The sequence below is a fragment of the Oryctolagus cuniculus genome, chromosome 15 (assembly GCF_964237555.1).
Source record: "Oryctolagus cuniculus chromosome 15, mOryCun1.1, whole genome shotgun sequence".
NCBI lineage: Eukaryota > Metazoa > Chordata > Mammalia > Lagomorpha > Leporidae > Oryctolagus > Oryctolagus cuniculus.
In genome coordinates, this window is record NC_091446.1 from 61,192,491 (window position 1) to 61,209,085 (window position 16,595).

Genomic DNA, 16,595 nt, shown 5'->3' on the forward strand with positions numbered 1-16,595 from the left:
GGCCTGAGCTGACCACCACAGGAGGAAAGCATCTGTGTAACTGCCCAGGGCCTCCTCCAGGACTGGAGGGGCCTCTTTGGCAGGTGATTTTGTCCTGACTGCCCAAAGGAGGCAGAAACCCCCTGGGACTTCGAAGGTCCAGACCTGTCCTGGGGCGGGGGCTGTGGGAAGGGATGCACAGCAGACCAGGGCAGGAAGGAGGCCCGAGGATAGATGGAGAAATGCCTGGGGCTGTTGGCCTTCTGCCGCCAAGCAGCCAGGGCAGTGGTGCAGTCGGGAGAGGGGGCCAGAGGAGCAAGGGTTTCCCCAGGCAGCTCTTCAGGGATTCCCAGAACGGATGTGCTGGATCTGGGCCCCTGTTTGCATTTCCTTGGAAGTTTTTCCCCTGAGTCCCCTTGGGCCCAGTCACCCAGGTGTGCTCTTAGACGGTCACAGAGAAAGTTGTTTAATTCTGCAATGGCAGGCACAACACATGATCAGCGTTCTCTATAGTTTTACACTTTTTTTTTTTTTAAAGATTTATTTATTTGAGAGGCAGGGAAAGAGGACTTCCATCTGCTGGTTCACTCCCCAAATGGCCACAACGGCCAGAGCTGGGCTCATCCGGAACCAGGAGCCAGGAGCTTCTTCTGGGTCTCCCCCATGGGTGCAGGGGCCCAAGCACTTGGGCCACCTTCTACTGCTTTCCCAGATCCATTAATAAGGAGCTGGATTACAAGTGGAGCAGCCGGGGTACGAAGGGACCCATGTGGGATGCTGGCACAGGTGTAGGCTTAACCTACGAAGCCACAGCGCCGGCCCCTGTGGTTTTCCTCTGGACACGGAGATTCCAACTTTCAACTCCAGAGAACTGGGAACCAGTCCCGAGGGCAGCGTTTCCCAGAGAAGCTTCCGAAGACCGCCATTTCCTCGGGATGTTAGCTGGGGTCTGGAGAAAGCAGGGTGGGTCTTCTAACAGGAGCGTGGTGGGCTGCTTTAATTCCACCGTCCACAGCGTGAGGGCAAGAGGTGGGTGCTGGTGAGAGAAGACAGCTGCCCTTCTCTCCTCCTGGAGGTTCCAGTACGCATCCCGTCTCCCAGGGAGAAGTCTGTGGCATTTCTCATGCTCATTTGATGGATCCTTTGTTACAAAACTCTTAAAATCTCAAGGGTTTTGCTATTTTGTAGTAATCTGCAGTAACTCTAAGTGCGAGTCTAAGCAGGATTGAGTGCTCAATATATCTTTTTTTTTTCTATTTATCTGAGAGGCAGAGTTACAGACAGAGAGAGGGAGAGACAGAGAGAGAAAGCTCTTCCATCTGCTGGTTCACTCCCCAAATGACTTTAACAACCAGAGCTGAGCTGATCTGAGGCCAGGAGCCAGGAGCTTCTTCCAGGTCTCTCACGTGGGTGCAGAGGCCCAAGCACTTGGGCCCTCTTCTACTGCCTTCCCAGGCCACAGCAGAGAGCTGGATTGGAAGAGGAGCAGCTGGGACACACCCATATGGGGATGCTGGTGTTGCAGGAGGTTGCTTTAACCTACTATGCCACAGAGCTGGCCCCTGAGGACATCCTTCTAATTTGCTTTTTTAGGCATGTGTGTTTTTGTTTTTTAAAAGTGAGGGAGAGCGACAGGGAGGGAGGGGGAGAGAGAGAGAGAGTCCTCCCCTGCTGGTTCACTCTCTAAATGGCTAGGGCTGGACTGGGACCAAAACCAGGAACACAATCCAGGTCTCCCAGCACCTGCTGCCTCCCAGAGTCTGCATTAGCAGGAAGCTAGAGAACAGAGCCAGAGCTGGGAGTTGAGCCCAGCCACTGTGATATAGGACAGTGTCTTACCTTCTAGGCCACACGCCCATCCCCACATAGTTTATCTCACTGAAAGGTAGCTGGGGCACCAACTGCATCAGCACTAAAAAGCACATGGTTTTCTGGGTCAGGGAGCTCCTGAACTTTCTGGTACAGGAAAATCAGCTTACTTCTCTACACTTCAGTTTCCTCATCTGCAAGGTGAGTTTAATAACAACAAATCCTCTGGGTTGTGGAATTAAGAGGTGATTTTTGTGAAAGCCCACACCTATGTTAGACAAGTAACTGGTGGAGGACCAGTGCAGGTCCTTGAGAACAGAAATGGATGGAGAGGAAGAAGTGGCCCAAAACCTGAGCCAGGGGAAGGCAACAAAGGAGGGCAAGGAAATCTTGAAGGACCCTTGAAGTTCCTTCTCAAAAATGGGTGCCCAGACTCCAAGGACAGGACTGGGAAGAAGAGCTGGAGGCAGAGGGAAGCGGAAGGGCATGGGTATTTGAGTTCACGTTCACGTTTGCTTTAGGATCTAAGAATGTGTCCATTACCTTGTGCTGTAAAACAAATCACCCTAGAATTTAGTGTCATAAGAATAGCAATCCATGGGGCTGGCACTGTGGTGTAGTGGGTAAAGCTGCTGCCTGCAGCACTGTGTGAGAGACCCAGAAGAAACCCCAGGCTCGTGGCTTCGGATCGGTGCAACTCCACCCATTGCGGCCAACTGGGGAGTGAACCAGCGGATGGAAGACCTCTCTCTCTTTCTCTCTGCATCTTCTTCTTTCTCTGTGTAACTCTGACTTTCAAATAAATAAATAAATCTTTAAAAGGGGGGGGGGTGCAATTCATGCATCAGTTGGTGGTTCTGTTCGTCTCACCTGGATTTACCCACGTGGGTGAGGTTAGGAGTTTGGGTTTTGGGCTGGATGGGCAATGATAGCTGAGGGTTGTTGGCAAGGACGCTGGGCTCTACTGTGTGCAGTCTCCCCACAGCCCAGCTCCCACTGTTCCCCGGGCTGCTGCTTTGTGAGCGCCAAAACAGAGGCTGCAAGGTATCTGGATTCCTAAGCTTAGAACTCCAGCAACCTCACCTGGACCCCAGCCCGTTGGTGACTGCCACTCCAAAGGCCAATGTTGAGTCAAGGGAGAATCTAAATTGATGGGAGAAGTTGCAAAGAATTCATGGCCATTTAAAGTCTCCTGTGTGGTAGTCATTAGCTCTTGCCTGCTAGGTGGCGTGGGAGGAATTCCATGCATGAACTTCCACATGAAAGGCATCATGCATCCTTGGGAGGACCCCTTCCTTCTGTCATCTGTCCTCGCTTCCTCCCTTCCTGGCCCTTACTACCCTCAATCCATTCTACTAAGGCTTTCCCTGCCAAGGCTCATTGAATGGGCTCTCACAGGCCACCAGTGGCCCCCATCTTGCAAAGCTAATGAGTGATGCTGTGTTCTGTCCACTTATCTTCTCGGGACACAGTAGAAGCTGTGGTGTATGAAGGGGCATTCCCACGGACCTAAATCCTTTCTACATTTCTCTCAGCTTCTCCAAGCATCTCTGTCGCCTGCCTGGCCTTGTTTTCCCTCTCCCTCCCTGGCTGCACCTTCCGCTGCTTTGCTGGTTCCTCTTCCTTTCGGCGCTGGAGGGGTCCAGGCTCTGTCTTTGTCTGGTCCTGCTGTCTGCTGTCCTAATGATGGCACATAGGCCCAAGGTGTCAGCTGATCTGATGACTCTCAAGTTTAAGTCCTACAACCCAGACCTCACCTCCGAGCTCCCCAAGGGATTTTGAAAGCACATCTCAAAAAATAAAATGGCCAAAGTAGTGGGATTTAAAACAAATTTTTTTTGTTGTTTTATTTAAAAGGCAGGGTTACACAGAGAGAGGGAAAGACAAAAATCTTCCCCAAATGGCTGCAACAGGCAAGGCTGGGCCACATCAGAGCCAGGAGCCAGGAACTCCATTCTAGTCTCCCACATGGGTGGCAGGGGCCCAAATACTTGGCAGGGAGCTGGACTGGAAACAGAGAAGCCAGGACTCAAACCGGCGCTCTGATATGGGATGCCCACATCACAGGAGGCTGCTTAACCCACCACGCCCCAGCACCAGCACCGTTCCTGATCCTTGACCCCAAAACCCCACCCCTTCCTTATCGTCCTCACCTTTGTAAATGACAGCAACAGCTGCCTCGTCATTCAAGGCAAGAAGTACTTGGTTTTCTTCACACCACACATCCAGCCCGTCAGTAAGCCCTGCTAGCTGGTCCTCTAATCTATGTCCCCAGTCCAACCAGGTGCCGCCGTGTCCAGAGCTATCCTCCTCATCCAGACCAGAACACTCCTGGCATGGGACTGCTGCCACTGTCCTCACCACTGCCCCCTGCCATCTGTCCATCCCCCAGACAGCAGCCCACTAAAGCACAAGTCACATTGTGAGACTTCGCTGCTCAGAGCCTGTGGCCCTCACTGGAACTAGAGAGAAATCCAAACCATTTGCTAAAGCTATGGAATGTCTTACTCCTCTGCCCATGTACCCTTCTACTCTCCAGGAGCCATGAGGCTCTCCCCCAGGCCTTTCCTGTCTCATGGATCCTACATGCCTTTTCTTCCACTTGGAAGGTCTTTTTTTGCAGACCTGCAGTGGTATCCACACTGAAGCTACCCATTTCACGTGTGTGTCTCCTAAGTGGAATAGCTCTTGTCTGTCTTGTGTGAAGCCACCTCCTCGGAGCCCAGGCGGGACTTCGCTCAGAGTAGAAGCTCAGTCTACACCTGCTAGCTGATCTGCTGACCGAGGATTATAGCTAAGGTCACTGGAGCTGGAAAGAAACAGGGCAACCCCACTGCCTCACAGAAGGAGAAACAGAGGCAGAGAATCACCTGCTCAGCAGCATGGGTACCAGCTTACTCAAGCCAAGTCGGTCGTGTACTGTCCTTAAGTCCTTATTCATAAACCACAGTAGCCACTGAAGGCAAAGGTTAGATGTTTTCTCTAAATCTCTCTGCCAAGTTATCAGGAAAACAGATCTCAGAACAAATTCTGCTGCCCATGCAAATTTCCATAGAAGAAACATTTATTAGTGAGTAGTCACAGAACCGGTTCCTACAACCTCTTCTGTGAAATCAACCGAGGCCCAGCTCTCTGCACTTTTAGGAGCTCGGCCGTCTCGCAGGATGTATCTGCTGGAGGAAATGACAGCATCCGAGGGGCAGCGCTCGGTCAGAGGGACGGCTGCAGCTGAACACCTCGGGTCAGAGGCCCCCGAAGGATTTAAGCCAGAGCATCTTTCCTAAATGAGAACCGGCAGCTTCCCGAGTCTCTGAATATGGAATGAGTGACATCTCAACTATCTTAGCCGGCCTATGTATCTTTTCTCCAAAGGAGAGCTCATGAATCATAGCTGTTATGTTAATTATTCTCATTAACAAGCTGCGGATTTCGCCACTCATCCATTGTGCTATCAGTAGAGCCTCCGTGGGGACCGAGATACTGAGCTGGCTGTTCAAGACTGGGCACGCCTCTTCTTAACTCCCAGATTCAAGGGTTTCAAGTTGGCAACTTGCAATGTGACACAGGGGAAGTATTTACACTGTGGAAATTGATCACAGCCCTGCCCGACTTCCCAGCCAATTTCTAAACATTTTCTGGCACTCCAGAGGACCGCTGAGCAAGCCACCTGACTGCCTCGCTCTCGTGACTGCTTCCAGCACCAGGAAGGCCCAGTCCTGACTGCACTTGAGAAATTACCTGGGGAGATTTAAGATCATCCTGACTGGGTCCGGCTCTGCAGCATAGTGGGTAAAGCCACCGCCTGCAGTGCCAGCTTCCTGTATGGGCGCCGGTTCGCATCCCGGCTGCTCCACTGCTAATGTGCCTGGGAAAGCAGTGGAAGATGGCCCAAGTCCTTGGGTCCTGCACCCACGTTGGGGACCCAGAAGAAGCTCCTGGCTCCTGGCTTTGGATCAGCGCAGCTACGGCTGTTGTGGCCATTTGGGGGAGTGAACCAGTGGACGAACACCTCTCTCTCTCTCTCTTTCTGCTTTTGCCTCTCTGTAACTCTGCCTTTCAAATAAATAAATAAATCTTTCAAAAAAAAAAAAAAATCCTGATCCTCAGGTCCCCGTTGGCAGAGATTCTGTGTTGAGCAGGATGGGGCTGGGATATGAGAAGACATAGTTAACAGCAGCCAGGGTCACATTCGCTTCTGTGCGTCACACATCCCAACGGTCCCACCACAAAGTCATGGTAAAACCAGGATTGGCACCAGGCCTGTGACCCCAGCCTGGAGCTCCTGGCACGGGGAGGGGGTGGGTGGGAGTGGAGCACAGGTGTGCTTCTGAGCTCTCCATGTGTGCAGCTGTGGCTCTGAGCGCCCTTGTGGGTGGGAGGACAGTGAAGGAGGCTGGGAGCCGGGCAAAGCCACGCCAGCTCCAAAGAGCGCCAGGCTCCCTCGGCAGGACCAGCCCCCTCAGCCCGCAGGGCATTTTATGGGGGTTGAAGGAGAGCTGAGAGGGCTTGCTGGGAGGTCTTTGTGTCACCCCAGAATAGCTGATAGATGAGAGAAAGTGCCCCCGGCCAGAGGGGCCAGAAGGATGGCTGGGGGACCCTGGAGGGGGCAGGGCGCTAAGCTGATTTTCCAAGGGCTAGGGAGGGCAGCAGGCCCCTAGGCTAGCCCCTCCGGGAGTGAGAGCAGGCCTGGGTGGTGTACTGGCCCCCAAACGTGAGCCACAAGTTGGTTCTCCTCCGCAGAGGGCAGAAAGGCCAACTCAGAACACTGCCGGGCTGGCCTCTTGGCCCTGGGTTACTCATCCGAGGGAGACTTGCATCAGCCCCTGCTTCCATCTGCAGGCCCGGCTCCATTTGTAACAGCAAACCCATTTCCTTTTACTCTTCCAGACAGGGCATCGCCTCCCGCCCTCACCCCCTTACTTTCTTCCAGCTCTGGTCTCTGTCTCTCTGCCTCTGTCCCTCTGCTTCTCTTTGTGAGTCTGCCCTGGCTCAGGAGCCCAGGGCAGGGGGCTTCGACAGGGGTGCTATTCCTGAAATCACCAGCAGGGATCCCACCCAGCACTGCTGGAGCTCCTGACCTCTGAGCCACGCATTTAATTACTGAATGCCACAAACACAGATGGCCTGGCTCCCAAGCCCCCACCTGAGCAAAACCTGGGAGACGAAAAACAATCGTTGAGTAAAACCGAGACCAGCGAGCAGGGGAGACAGACTCACAGCCACCTATGGCCCCAGGTAGAAGGGCCAGGCCCCAAGGTGCTCTGCTGGGCACGGGCTTGGAGTGGGCGAGGGAGGGGCTGCTGACCTCAGCTGGGTGCAGGCTAGGGGATGGCTTCCAGGAAGCCCCTGGGGGCCTCGAAGAAGGGAATTTCCAACATCTCTTGGGGAAAGGCCTGGAGCAGCCCTGGTGTAGGAGGAACCGGATTCCAGCTCTGCCCCGCTGCGGTCCCTACACGCTCCAGGACACAGCGCTCTGCATATGGAGGCTGGGCACCCCCAATTTCCTACTGCTCACGTGCACTTTTAACACCTGAGCAATTCATTCCGCTCCCATTTCCACAGTCCGCCCTCTTGGCGGCAGCAGCTGAATCTCCGTGTCCGCCGAGCGCTGGCCGTCGCCCCAGCTCACCTCTCGTCCCCCTTCTCCACGCGCCACCTCCGCGCCGGCAGCAGCGGCGCCTCCAGAGCTGCACGCTACCTCTTTTGCAAAACCCTTTCCCCTTCCCCTCCCTCCATCTCCTCTAGAGTCCACGGCCACAGCCCCGCCCCGGCCCGCCCCCTCCCAGAGGCTGGACCACTGGCTCGCTCCCATTGGCCACCGGGGCTGGCAGGCTCGCGGGCAGGGTCAGTGATTGAGGCGCGCCCGTGTCAGTCCGGGAGAGAGCGCCGGGGACCGGGCGCGCAGCCGGACAGCCGCAGGTGGGGCCTCGGTCGGCGGCGGAGGGACCGAGCCCGAGCTGGGGAGCCCCGGCGCCCCGCGCGGGGAGCGCCCAGGATGCCCCGCGGGGACTCGGAGCAGGTGCGCTACTGCGCTCGCTTCTCTTACCTCTGGCTCAAGTTCTCGCTCATCATCTACTCCACGGTGTTCTGGGTAAGTGACTCCAGCGGGGCCCAGCGTTGGGTGTGGGGGTCCCCAACCCCGCCCTGGAGTTGGGTCCAGACGGAGCCGCTTCAGGGAAGGCGCCGGAGCGCTCGCTGGCTCCTTGTCCCGCTCTCCCTGGCGACTGGGAAATTCTGCCTGAGGAGCTCAGCCGTTGGTTCCTTTCAGCCGCCCCGTGCCCGGTCGGGAGTGTTTGAGTCCGTCGCCCATCGTGCGCGACGCGGCTCACCTGTGTGCACCTGATGAGCGGCCGGGGTCACCTGGCGAGTGCGCGGGGCCTCAGAGGGGCGGCCCGGGAGGCTCAGCGTTTCTGAGGGTCTCCCGGTCCGCCTGTGGAGAAGGGGTCAACTTGGTGGTCGGGCTTGGGAGACTCGGGTTCCGGGTCTGTTCAGCACTATTTATTGGGATGCCTCGGAGCTAGACGCTGTCCCTGTGCAAGGAAGATGTGCATGGAGTCCCCTAGACGAAGGCTGGGCGGCTCCTGGGGGCTCAGTCACTATGCCGCTGCTCCTGGGCTCCACTTCCCCTTGGTCCTGCGAGGGGGCAGGGCGGCCGTGGTTGGACATGGACCAGGCTTCAAATCTTGCCCTTCCCACTTTCTGGCTGAGTGACCTCGGGGAAGTTACTTCATCCCTCTGGGCCGTAGTTTCCTCTTCTGCAGACCATAATTATTTCCCACTTTTAGGATGCCTGTGGAGATCGAATGCAACTCAGCCCAGAGAGCAGCTCTAGAGAGCTCCAGAGAATGTGAGCAGGCAGTCTGGACACTGGTGGTGCAAGCTGGCCCGAGGAGCCCTGGGTTCCCATCAGGCCACTTGGGACTAGGCTGGGCGAGGAATCTGCGCCACCCCTGCCCCCAGGATGCCTCAGGGGCAGACTTGCCCAGGGTCCTGGGTTGGGGGATTCACTGACACCCCGAGTTCCGTAGCTCTCTCTCTGGGTCTGTTCTGCTGCCTGGAGCTGCTGGATTTGCCGTCTAACCTGGCTTGCACCTGTGCCTCATGGGTGTGACCTTGCCTGGCAGGCTGGAGATCCCGATTCTAGTCCTGCCTCACTGGGGAGACGTAGGCTGAAGTTTTGGCTGCAGAAGTGCTAACTGACTTTTCCATCTAGACCACTCGCCTGGGGCAGCTTCAGGCCGGTGCTCTGACTCCAGGTAGTGTGGAAGAGAGGTGAGCAGGATGGCTGAGGGCCTGAGGATGGTGCAAGGACCTGTTGGCAGAAGCTCTTGGGAGGCTGGGTGTGGTGATTTTAGCTGTAGTCCAGTGGTTCTCACTCAAGTTTGCATCAGAATGAAGTGGGGGGGGGGGATCTTCAGATTGTTGGGCCCTGGCATAGGTAATTTTAAAATTTGCTGAAGCTCTCCAGGTAACTAATGTGGATTGAAAGTTGCAAGGCAGGTGGTCTTCCAGTAGGTCCCTTTCATTCCCAGGGGTTCTTTGCTGCCCCTTGTCTGGCTGTGGGTCAGAATGGAAAGGAAAGGCTAAGGTAGGTGGATGGGAAGGTAAGAAGGGGAAGGCCACCTCCATTTTCTCATCTGTGAAATGGGTGATACCCTGCTCTGCCCCTCACTGGATTGGCAGTAGGGTTAGTGATGCTTGAGCAAGACAAGTGCAAGACAAAGGCGAAAGATGTAGACAACAAAATGGAACTTGATTTTTCCAGGCTTTGTTCTGTCACCGCCCACTCGCTTCGCTTCTAGAGGGGCAGGGCAGGACTCAAAATCCTTTGCTTTCAGCCAGCCAAGGTTGCCTTTCCCGACCCTCGCCTCCCATCCCTGGAAGTATTTCTGCTTACCCATCTCCCCACCCATGCCAAGCACTCTGCCAGAGCAGCCCCAGGTGCCAGAGTGTGCCTGCAGGGCGGGGCTCAGTTGAGTGAGTAATTTGTCCTGGACTGAGTCTGCTATTAATTGGAAACCACTTACAGGAAAGCCCATTATCTGCAGTGCTGTCCTCGGGAGAAGCGGGAGGAGGGCAAGGGTTACCTCCTTTACACGCCCGAAGCCCTAACACTTTCATCCTGGGTCTGGAGGGGGCTGTGTTTCCCCAAGGCCGTATACCTTCTGTAAGGCTGTTTGCTTTAGAAGTTATCCTTGATAGGAAACACATGGGAATGGTAGGTAATCCAGGAGCAAAGCTTGGTGGTCCGTGACAGGTCTGCCCCTCGCTCTTCTTTCCTGGCCGCCCCTAATCTGGTGGGGGGCTTCTTGTGGTTCTTACCTGAGCTATCCAAGCAAAGAATGACCAGGCACAGGCATTTGTCTCTCTCTATTTCCTCCCGCACAGGACAGTGCACTGTGCACAGAGCTGTGGCTAGCCCCCAGCCTCTTACTTTTTTATTTATATTTAAACCCACATGCAGTTTGAAGATCTGACAAGGGCTGCCTCGTTTTGTTTCATAACTGCATGGACATTGAGCTCTGCCAAAATTTACAGTTCCTGGCTGGGGACCCCTGAGGCTGTTTCCAGTCGTTTGTTACTGAGGCCAGTGATGCAGCAAGAATCCTCCGATGTGTCCCTTTGCATAGTTGTGTGGGTCTGCAGGCTAATTCCTGGAGTGGAGGGGCCGGGTTGCAGGGTGTGTGAATGTACAACACACAAACAGAAACGTGCCAATCACAAGTGAACACGGCCTGCGGAGTTCCCACAAAGTACATGAGCTTGGACCGTCAGCCACTGGGTCCACCAGCAGCGTGGGTAGTGGAGGTAAGAGCCCCTCCTGCCCTCTTCCAGACACGACCCCTTCTCATCAGTGGTGATTGCCATTAGAGCATCCAGCAGTGTAAAACTGCTTTGATGTGTTTTGTAGCACATTTAAAATTTTGATGTTAAGTATACCTATGTAGAGTTTATATCCATTGTAATATTGTTTATATATTTCTTTTAAAAAATTTATTTATTTGAAGGGCAGGTGCTGTGGCCTAGCGGGTAAAGCTGTCACCTGCAGTGCCAGCATCCCATATGGACGCCAGTTCAAGTGCTGGCTGCTCCACTTCCTATCCTGCTCTCTGCTATGGCCTGGGAAAGCAGCAGCAGATAGCCCCAGTCCTTGGGCCCCTGCACCTGCATGGGAGACCCAGAAGAAGCTCCTGGCTCCTGGCTTCAGATTGGTGCTGCTCTGGCTGTTGTGGCCAATTGGGGAGTAAACCAGCGGATGGAAGACCTCTCTTTCTCTCTCTCTCTGCCTCTCCTCTCTCTGTGTAACTCTGACTTTCAAATAAATAATAAAATAAATCTTTTACAAATTTATTTATTTGAAAGCCAGAGGGACAGAGACAGGAAGAAATCTTCCATCCACTGGTTCACACACACCCCCACCCCTCAAATGCCTGCAATAGCTGGAGCTGGGCCATTGCTGAGTGAAGCCAAGAGCCTGGAACTAAATCTGGGTTTCCTACATGAGTGGTAGGGACCCAAGAACTTGGCCACCTGCTGCCTCCTGGGGTGTGTGTTAACTGGAAGCTGGATCAGAACTGAGCTGGGACTCAACCACGCACTGGAGTATGGGCTGTGCACCTTTCAAGAAACTTCTTAATTGATGTGCCAGTGCTTGCCCACTTTAGATATTTCTTTAAAGTGACTTTTTTTTAAAAGATTTAGTTATTTATTTTAAAGTCAGAGTTACACAGAGAGAGGAGAGGCAGAGAAAGAGAGAGAGAGGTCTTCCATCCTCTGGTTCACTCCCCAATTGGCCACAATGGCCGGAGCTGCACCGATCCGAAGCCAGGAGCCAGGAGCTTCTTCCCTGTCTCCCACGTGGGTGCAGGGGCCCAAGGTCTGGGACCGTCTTCTACTGCTTTCCCAGGCCATAGCAGAGAGCTGGATTGAAAGTGGAGCAGCTGGGTCTCGAACCAGCACCCATATGGGATGCTGGCGCTTCAGGCCAGGGCATTAACCCGCTGCGCCACAGCGCCGGCCCTAAAGTGGCTTTTTAAATTTAATTTTTAAAGGAGGCATTCTATCACTACCACCAGTGGGAGTCCGACACCTCTCGTCACAGCTAGCAGGTAGCAGTTAAAGTAAATATAGTGCAAGGAAAGCAAGACACGGTCTTGAAATCCTAATGAAAATGTTGTATGTGCTGAAGGCCATGGCCCTGACACCCATCTCAGCTCAGAAGGCAGGTGGGCAAGGGCTGAGCACCTTAAGGACAAACTAGCACCAAAACCAAGACTGACTCCCGGGTGTGGCCAGAGCGGTCAGAGGGAATTGAACAAGAACTTCTTCATCTGTGGGTGTGTGAATGAGACAGTGACGTCCAGGCCCCACCGGGGGCCTCTTGTTTTTAGAGAGGGGACCCAGGGTCCCGAGGGCATATTTCTGGATCACTTGGTCTCCTCAGTCTCAGCCCAGTGTCCCCTGCGTCCCTCAGATGTCTCCCTGAGAAAGAAGCCCACCCAGAGGGACTCCCCGCCTCTTCCTCCCACGCTGACACAGCTGCCCTCAGACTGCTGCGGACACGCTGCTAATTTTAGCAGTGCCCAGGGTATCCTAGAGATCTGGTTACGCTCTGCTTTCCTTGCTGGCCTGCAGGCTCCTGGAGGTCAGGGGTGGGGTCCATTCGTCTCCTTCTAGCGCCAGGCCTGGGGCTGGGCATCCAGTAGGCGCACATGGTGATGAGTCCCGCCTGTGCATATAGGGCAGGGCTCCAGCCCCAGGGCAGAGGCGAGCAGCGGTCAGGTTTGCTGAGGCCTTGGATGTACACCATGGGCTGAGCTCCTCAGGGAGCCCCTGGCTCTGTAGAAAGCACTGGGCCTGTTGCCTGATTGATAGGGTAGGGATACTGGGGCTGGGGGTGTCGACTAACCAAGAGGAACAGAACTTGGTGGGGGTGGAGGGGCTGGGAAGCAGGGAGTGGGAGTGGGTAGGTGGTGGAGGAGGTGCGTGCCAGGGGTAGTGTGAACCTCTTGCCTTCTCCGAGAATGCACCTGCTTAGCAGAGCTTGGCCTGGGATTCTTTTTAGAGTGGACTCCGTGCAAGACAGCTTGGGTTCAAATCCCAGCTCTGGTGCTACTGCGTTAAGTGATATGGGCCCAGACTTCCATGTGCCTCAGTTTCCTTGTCTGTAGGAGCTGCTGAGGAGGTGAGATGGCTTGGCACATGACCCTTGGCACGTGGCAGGCACTCCGTCAACTCCTTGCAGGTCAGCCATCCTTTTCCACCCTCCTCCTGCCCTCAGTGTGCAAAGCCGTAGACAGAACGAGACGGGCGCTTCAAGACTCCTCTCGTGCATCCTGTAAGTTTTACCCTGGAGAACCAGAGGCCTGGAGAGACAGCCCAAGACCGGACTCTGCTGCCTCTCTGTGGTTTCTTCAGTGAGTCCCCTTGACCTTTCCAGCCCCCACAGATACTCCCTCCTGGTATCAGAGGGAGGGAAAAGGACCCAGGCCTCTACCCTGCCCCTCAGCTCCCCAGTGAAGCAAGACTGAAACCGAACAGAAAAGAAAGTGGATTTAGTTTTCAGCAGGAGATTTTTACTTTTGAAAAGAGCCTCACTGTTTTAGTGAAAATAATACGTGCACCTGGTTACACAAAAATCCAAGCAATTCAGGACCCTTCTCTCCCGGGGAGAGGGCGGCTCTTCTACACAGTGCACATCCCCCAGCCTGCACTGCTCCTTGAACCTGGATCTCGGCATTTTGTTTCCTTATTATTTTTCCAACTGTGCTTGATTCATCGGCCAGGCCCATTTTCAAAGAGAAAACAGTGAAACTCAAGCTGAAAGTGGGGCAGCTTCCTTTGGGCGAAGTGGCCAGCCGTGCCTAATGGGCAGTCAGACGTGATGTCACAGCCTGTCCTGGGCCCCGGGAGGCCCTCCCCTCCCCCCACCTGGCCCTGGACCCCTGACTCAGGACTGCAGCCGCAGAGCTCTGTGGGAAAGCCTCAGCTCGCTCCCCAGTCTGGCTCCTGGAGGCAGACTCAGGCCTGGAGAAGCCTCCTTGGCCCCTGGTGCGGAGTTCTGGCAGGGGAGGGGTTGCTGTAACCTGCGGGCCTGGACCTTGCCACCTTGGGTTGTTTGGTTCCTGGAGCAGCAGGAAAAGCCACCTGCCCTGCTGCCCGCTGTCCCCACCTCTCTTCTTGGGTGACTCACGTTGCCACCCTGGGGTGGGGCTTGGAGCAAAGCAGATAAGAGGCTGATAATGACATTTCTGTACCAGCCTGCCGCACTCACAGGGGCAAGAGATCTCCTGGGTAAACTGGGACAAAGGAGGTTGGGGAAAAAAAAAAGTCTTTCCAGAGAGAACTTCTGTACACAAATGGGTTTGAATGGACTTTTTTTTTTTTAATGTATTTTATTTATTTGAAAGGCATAGAGAGAGAGAGATCTTCCATCCACTGGTTCACTTCCCAAATGGCCACAACAGCCAGGGCTGGACTAGGCTGAAGCCAGGAGTCAGGAGCTTCATCTGGGTCCCCAGTGTGGGTGCAGGGGCCCAAGTACTTTGGTCATCCTCCACTGCTTTCCCAGGCACGTTAGCGGGGAGCTGGAATGGAAGTGAAGCAGCCAAGACTTGAACCTGTATTCATATGGGGTACAGGCATCGTCGGTGGTGACTTAACTTGCTGCACTGCAATGCTGGGCCTAACTGGCCGTCTTGTGGGCAGGGAGGAGTGCCCGATCCTGAGCAGGCCTGCTCCCTGGGGTGCGGACAGCTGGTGTGTTCATCGCACAAGGAGTTTTCCCTGTGACAGGGAACAACAAAACAGGCTTAGTGCAGGCCAACCAGTAAATAAGCATCACTGGCTAAGGAGGAAATTGAGGAGTGGGGGGTGGGTGGGAGTGGCAGGGAGTGAGAAGGAAGCCCGCAGGGGGCTGAGTTGTGGGTGGATGGAGAGGTAGGCTGGGGCCTTGTTGGATGAGGAGTTTCGTGTCCAGGTAACCCAGAGGGGAGTCCAGGACCTGGAGGCAGGGCCACCTGGATCAAGAGCCAGCTCTCCCGGCTACCCCTGGACTTCTCGTGGATGGAGTCCCCTGAGGGCTGCAGGAAGGCTCCTGGGAGATGAGCGATGCCAGAGCCCCAGGGGAGCTCCGGGGTCCACAGGAGGAGGAGCCTGTCCCAGGAGCCTCGCATGGCTTGGGCAGCTGGGGACATGGGTGTGCCCGAGCCTCTGGAGTCGCTCTTGCTGGAGGGGCCGCTTTCTGTGGGAGATGCTCTGCCGGCCTGAGCCCCTGGTGGTGGCTGTGCCCTTGGCCACAGAGGTGCACGTGGCCTTCTGCAGGCACTGGGCCCTTCCTGTGCCTTCGTCCTCGGGCTGCGGTGGTGTGCCAGGGGAGGCTGTGGGTCGCGCGGTAGGCCTGCGGGCTCTGATCAGGCACTCTGAGCAGCGCCCTGCAAGGCTCTGAGAGCTGGTCCTAGCGCGGGAGAAACAGGCCGGGGAGACACATTTTGGGCGCCTGGGGCAGGGTGTGATGAAGCGGGGTGGGGGGGCGTCAGGAGGATGGCGGTCAAGGCGATACCTTTGTCAGCCCCGAGTTCTACTCTCTGGTCTAAGGTGTCACCTTCCCCACACAGAGGTCCGCACGTGAGAGGGGGCAAGTCGAGATGAGGCAGCAGAGGCCATGGTGAGCCAGGCTGCCTGGGAGGCCCGGGGAGGCCGCAGAGGGCTAGAGGGGCCTGGAGGCCCAGCAGAGAGGAGCCTGGGAGTGGGAGGGCCCTGCTCCGGTAGCTTCTGGCTGCAGAGTGAGGCTTCTCTGTGCATGAGGGAGAGGAGTGCGCTGGAGAGGGCCTCGGGTGAGTGCCAGTCGCCGCTGTGCACGCTGGCCTTGCCTCCTGGCTGCACCCCCCTGGACCCTCAGAGCAGCCCAGTGAGCCGGGCAGGACAGGAGCTCTTGGCCCATTTTATGGAAGGGAAGACTGAGGCCCAGAGAAGGAAGTGCCTTGTTTGAGATGTGCCCTTCACGCCCATGCTGAGTCGAGAGGATTTCACCAAAGAGAATGTGGTGCTTTTTGAGTTTCTGTCTCTCCCGAAAGGGCCTACTTCCTGCAGGGAGGCCGATGCGTGCCTGGTGTGGAAGGAGAGCAGCCTTGACCCCGTCCATGCTTGTTTTTCCTGTTTGGAGCCCTCCCTTCTTCCTGCCCGGGGGAGAGCGGGGAGCCTCCAACTCCCAGGTGGCTGGAAGTCCCTCCCAGGATGTCTCTTCTGTCACGTGACCACCCCATCCCATTTCCTGTCCTTGGCCTGGCTGGGTGCAGTGTGGGAGATTGTAGGGGTGGCTGGGGGTGCAGGGGTGGGTGCCGCGAGGCCAGGCCCCACCTACCAGTTACACTGGGACAGGCTCCCTGCTGTCTGTGCTCTGACACAGACGCTCGGAGGGGAAGGCGGAGGCGCGCGCAGGCTGGATGGGACAGGGCAGGGCTCTCCCCAGAGCCTCCGAGGGCCTGCGGCCCTGCTTACCCCCTCACTTCTCACTCTGGCCTCCAGGATAAATGTACACTGTTGTCTTCAGCCACCCTGTTGGCGATTGTTTGCTAGACAGCCCTAGGACTAAATGCAAACCCCTTCTGCTTTGCCGGGTTGCCTTGCTGGGGTGGGGGTGGGGCAACAGGACAGGGCCCTGAACACCCCGTTCTTCTGTGGACTGCACTGAAGGCTGGGCGCAGGGAGCCCTGAGCAGGAAACAGCCACACCTCCAGGGAGTAAGGCCCCAGGGCCCGCACACCTCTCCCAGGGACCGCCCCTTGCAAGGAGCATGGGAAGGAACG

The 16,595-nt window shown here is 55.8% G+C and overlaps 1 protein-coding gene across 4 annotated transcripts in view; it reads left to right on the forward strand.

Moving 5' to 3' along the window:
- Nucleotides 1-7,643: 7,643 nt before the first annotated feature.
- Nucleotides 7,644-16,595, forward strand: part of TSPAN15 (tetraspanin 15) — a 44,694-nt gene continuing 35,742 nt past the window's right edge. The window contains exon 1 of one of the 4 annotated variants that reach the window (XM_051823851.2): nt 7,644-7,879. In XM_051823851.2, the coding sequence (XP_051679811.2) occupies nt 7,784-7,879 (96 nt within the window). In that variant the 5' untranslated portion in view covers nt 7,644-7,783. The remainder of the gene's footprint in view (nt 7,880-16,595) is intronic. The other 3 variants (XM_051823850.2, XM_051823853.2, XM_002718443.5) reach the window with 3 other exon arrangements.